At 50.8% G+C, this 5,401-nt stretch overlaps 1 protein-coding gene across 1 annotated transcript in view; it reads right to left on the reverse strand.

Moving 5' to 3' along the window:
* Positions 1–5,401, reverse strand: part of TBC1D10A (TBC1 domain family member 10A) — a 24,375-nt gene that overhangs the window by 2,433 nt on the left and 16,541 nt on the right. Inside the window, exons 5-6 of the mRNA XM_019506748.1 lie at positions 4,282–4,347; positions 993–1,182 (exon numbers count right to left, since the gene is read on the reverse strand). Coding sequence (XP_019362293.1) covers positions 993–1,182; positions 4,282–4,347 — 256 coding nt within the window. The remainder of the gene's footprint in view (positions 1–992; positions 1,183–4,281; positions 4,348–5,401) is intronic.

The raw sequence follows: 5,401 nt of genomic DNA on the forward strand, positions 1-5,401 counted from the left end.
TTTTTTTTTTTTAAAAAAAAAAAAACAAAAAAAATTGTGAGAGGGGGAGGGGGGGGGGGGGGGGGGGGGGGGGGGGGGGGGGGGGGGGCAGGGAATCCAGTGAACAGCTTCCTGCCCTAGTTGCAGCTACAAATCCAAACCCTGTGTGCCCTTCTGCCCCACTTGCAACCAGGAAGACATGAAAGCCCTTTTACTGCAGACCAGTGTCATACCCGCTACCCGATACAAGGCTGAGTCCAACAAGAGACAAAGCATAACACGCATTTCAATGGAGCATCTGTTCCATGAACATAACAGAGCCATCTGCAAACCATTCCACTGCAATTGGATCAGTACTGCTGTGCTAAGGGCTCCCAATGTCTCTGTGCACTAGTTAGCAACTGAGCCACTTTGCAGTCAGGTCCCCAGGGCCTGAGGTAGCATTTCAGGGTAGGGCTGTTCTCTCCAGTACCTATCCCAAGCCCTCTCCAAGGTCAGACCAGAACCACCCTCCAAAGCTGGTATCCAGTCCAAGATGCGTTTGAAATGGCAGCGAAAAGCACAGTAAAAATCAGGAATGAAAATAGTAATGCAGGAGTATTGTGTGTTCACTTCTATCCCAGGGCAATGATTTGCTATAGGCATATAGGCTATTACCTACCTTCCCACCAAATAGTGGTAAGGCAGTGTAAAAGAATCTACTCAGAGCAGCTTCTCATTTCTGCTGGACAATTACTGTCCTGTGCCTACAGACTGGTAATTACATGGTGCTTTCCCCAGCACAGGACATGGATTCACCTTTTCAATCCATCCCAAGGGCAAGCAAGAAGATGGGACAGAGGCAGCCACAGGGTCAGGGTCCCCCGATTTGGAACACCACCCTCTAGCGACCCACTCAGAGCAGACAGCTGTACTCAAGTCCAGGCTGGCTAAACCAGCAATGCCATCCCATCAGCTAGCAGGGATGAAAAACCTGTTCCCCAATGCCACCCAAGGTTTCCTCATCCCTGTACCTTCACAGAAGAACATGTCCCAGACACGCAGGACAGAGCTCCAGGGCAGGGTCCTGGAGAATGCACACATGAACCACTCCGTCATGTAGAGGATTGGGTCGATCTTCTGCTTGCTCAGATGCTTGTGGGCCACAGGAGAGACTCTATGCAGCAGCGAGAAGAGGATCTCCCCATCTAGCTGGATTGCCTCCTGCAGGGGAGTAAGCAGGGTTACGGACCAAGAGGGGCCATAACCCTACAGGCCAACTGTGTCCTTTTCTCAATGTAGTACTACCTGCCACCACCACATCCAGCCAAGCCAAGCATGGGAGGAACCCAAACTGGGCAGCCAGGTGCAATTGCTCTAGTTGAGGCAGCCAAGTGGTTGCTAATTAAATTCAGTTTCTGGGTTCTAATTTTCTCATAAGCCCCACCTCCCTGACAAGTCAGGTGTTTCAAATCCACACCATGGAGGTGCTGGGAAGGTGTGAGCACACTATGGCTGCAGGGTGGGGGAGGAAGAGTACAGCCCAACCATGGAAGAATTTGTAGTGCAGGGCTGGGGATTTTGGTTTGCTATGCATCTTCTTGGGGATTGGACTGATGGTCCTGGGAAATGAACCAATTGCATTTCAGGAAAAAGGCATGAATAGGTGGCAGGAGCAACCCATTTTGAAACTACAGAAGCTTACACCATGGGGAAAGCAGGAATGGCAGGAAGTTATTTAACGCCCCCCCCCGCAACACCAGCCTGGGGTGCAAGCCTGGCTCAGACTGACAGCAACCAAGGCATGGTAAATCATTTGAAATGATTTACCATCTCTAATAGTAGAGTTCCCATGTAAAGACACAGGCATAGCCAGCCCATTGGTGTGCACCCATCCCAGACTAGGCACCATGGGTGAGACAAGATCAGACCTTACTGTAATCCCTCATGGGGAAGCCCCTCTGGAAACAAGGGTTAATAGTCGCAGAATAGTTTGTGACATCTAAGTATCCCATGCAATGCCCCCTCCCAGCATAGATATACAAGGGCCCAGCAGCACCAGCATGTGGGTTATTATCCTCATTAAATACACAGGAAAAGGAGGCACACTGGTATTGAGCATTTTGCCCAAGATCACAAAAAGAACCTGTGGCAGGAATTGAACCCTATCTCCAGAATCTAGCAACTAGAGGTCACAATGAAATGAGCAGGTAGAAAATTTAAAACCAACAAAAAGAAGTTCTCGCGCACAGGGTGCAACTGAAGTGTGGAACTCTGCTGCCAGATGCTGTGGAAGCTGACAGGTTAGCCGGATTCAAAAAGGGACTGGACAAATTCTTGGAGCAAAAGGTGCATCAATAGTTAATGAGCATGGGAGTTTGGGATGCAGCTTCTGCAACTTCCTAGACCTTACATGCTGGAGGCTGCAAGTGAGAGAGTGGAACAAACCCTAGTCATACCCGGTTCACTCTTCCCCTCAGCATCTACTCTCTGCCACTGTGCGAGACAGGAAGCTGGGCAAGATGGACCTGCAGTCTGAATCAGTACATGGCAGTTCTTGCATTCTTATGAATCCCAGCCCAGGGCTCGAGTCACTGGCCTGCTCTGGGCATCAAGAGTTTAGTCTCTGGATACCAATCCAAGGGACATCTGCCAGTACCAGTTTCCCCAGTCAGCTCCACTCCACTGTAGAATAACCCACACCCAGAGCAGCATCATGCAGAAAAGTTGCCCTCATTGACAAGGAACTATGGCTGTTTGAGCAACCCAAGAAAGATAGAGAGAAGAAGAAAAAAGTCAGGATGGTTAGTCAGTCCTTGTCTCAACTACGGAGTCCAGTGCACCCCTGCTCCCATGGGGTCTACCCTGAAGTCAGCGTCAGTGCAGGCTGGATGAGATCACCAGGCTGGACAGGGCCAGAGGTGACTGGCAGGCCTCCTAGCTGAGCAGAAGCTAAATCCATTCCTGAGAGCACAGCCTTTTACTGCTGCAAATAAAGAGCTCAGTGTGCAAGGACCAGGGTTCATGTTCCACTGAGGTTGCACACACAACTCTGTTACTGTACACCTCTGAGCCAACTCCCTGATGTGCGCTCACTGCTCCAGACCGGGTAGTTAAGCCATAGAGTTCTCAGGGCCCACCTCAGGGAAGTCCAACACTCGGTCTCAATGCAGATGTGCACAAATATTCTGCCTGTTTCTTTGGTACAGACATTACTGCTCTAGAGGATCCAGTACAGAGCATGAGGGGGCTGTTCCCTGCCTAATCAGTACATCAGAGGCTGCAGTATCCAAATGCTGGTAAAGGCCTCTGCCATGTAGAGAAGAGGATGGACAGTGCAGACTAGCAAGGCAGTCACTTACCAAGGCTGCCAGCAGCCTTCAGCTGCTTTTTGATTCCCTGGCAGAGTACCAGACTTCCCTCATCACCCCATACAACCCAACCATCAGGACCTGATCTATTCAGGGTGGGATGGGACAGATGTTTCTTGGATGCACAAGCTCCTTGGAGTACAGGAGTGCCCAAGGGCCCTCAGCTGAGATCAGGACCTCACTGCAGTACCTGGGGAACAGACTCACTGCTTCCAAGGTAGGCAAGCCAAAGGAAGTGATTTCCCCCATGTTCCAGATGGGAAATGGATAATCAAAAATAAATACGCTTGCCAAAGAGGAGTCTGGCTGAGTTTGGAGTCTTGGCGTTTGGCTTCCCAGCCCAGTGGCTCAAGCCATCAGGTCAAAACTCTGATATATAGTGAAATGCACTGGACAGTTCCTCTTCCACAGTCCTGACCTCTGCGCAGTGCGGGTGCTGATAAGGGGCTAGTGTTCATAGCCATCTTGAGCAGCACCTAATGCAGTTCTAGGGTGAGAAGCTGCACTCCTGCTGTAGCCTAGGCCTTGTTGTTGGCACGCTTTGAGATAGGCATTGAATTTTGCTGACAGTGACCACAGCTAGTGCCAAACCCTGACTCTTCCCCGCCAACGCCAGAGAACAAAGTCTGGCCCACACTGCACTACCCAACTGAAGGAAGACAGAGGCTAGGAAAACAGGCAACAAAAAAAAGGTCACTGCTCCAGGATGCTGCTTTGACTCAAGCATCCCTCAAATTCTGTTCCTGAACGACAGCAGGACACAGACAAGTTGTGGGGGCCAGAGGCTGGCCAGATGGGATCTTGATAGTTAGCAGGGAATGCCCCAGGAAGAGGAAGTCAACTAGCCTCCAACCCAAGAGATGGTGCCTTCCACCACCTAGAATGAAGGATTTAGCTCATCCCAGACAGGCCTCAAGAGCTAAAGGGTGTTTGGGACTCCTTGTTCACTCACCAGTTTCTCACTGTAGTAGCCAGGAAGGTACTTCTCACAGATCTGCACGAGGCACCAGAATGCTTGCTGCAAGAGAACGGAGTCAGCCCAGAGACAGGGTTGAGCATGCAGCCACTTCGCTGCAAGACTTACTCACACACTTGTCATCATGGCTACACAAGCCCTGCTGTTCCAGAGATTGCCCCAATCCCACTTGCCAGGGCTGCTCCCCTCAAGGGCATTAATCATACCTCAGCAAGTGCAAGTGCATATGGGCAAGTGCATCTATGCTGGCTCCCTCCCCCAGCACTTGGTCCTCGGGACCCACACAACCAAGAAAAGTAGCAGGGCCAAGTCTGATCAGAACACCTTCCCCCACTCGTGTGGGTGCAGGAAGCTCCACTTTAATGGAGCAGAGCTGGGACTTCACCATCCCCCTCCCCAGCTTGCCCAAGCGCAGTACCATGGTGCCGGGCATTCAGCCTCCACCCATGATAGCAGCAACTACAGGCTCAGCACCTTCAAGGTCCTCATGTTAAGTTCTACTGATAGCTACAAGTTTGAAATAGTTCAGAGATGAAAGCCCCCAGGGAATGCAATACTATGCACCTTTTGGTTCAGTCCACAGGCACGTATGATGGCTCCTCAGGAGAGGTCTTAACCCCTACATCTATCTCAGTGTGTTTTACAAAGGAGCTTAGTATCATCACCACTTGTTGACAGGGGAACTGGGGCACTGATCAGCCAAGAGTTTTGCCCAGTATCACTAGCAGGGCCAGGACTGTGATCCAGATTTCCCAAGACTCCATCTAGCAGACTGCACTGCCATAACTTGGAGGCAGAAGAATCCTCCTCCACAATGCATGCTGGCAGCACAAGACAGCAGCAGCCCCACAGCTGTTCAAGCCAACTCTACACTACTGAGTTTTGCAGAAACAAGACCTCAAATCTGGAACGTGGAGGGGTTGCCTGGTGCCTGCCTAGTTAAGGGAGGAGAAAGCCTCTCCAGTTGCTTGAAATCTAGTAACCCAGTGGTGCAGGTCACCAGCCAAGGCCAAGCATTTGTTTGGGTTTCCTCCAACTAAGGATACAGACAAAACAACCACAGAAATGCTCATACTGGGGGGGGGGGGGGAAAAAA

This window comes from Gavialis gangeticus, unplaced genomic scaffold (genome assembly GCF_001723915.1).
Source record: "Gavialis gangeticus isolate Ggan-Ray unplaced genomic scaffold, GavGan_comp1, whole genome shotgun sequence".
Taxonomy (NCBI): domain Eukaryota; kingdom Metazoa; phylum Chordata; order Crocodylia; family Gavialidae; genus Gavialis; species Gavialis gangeticus.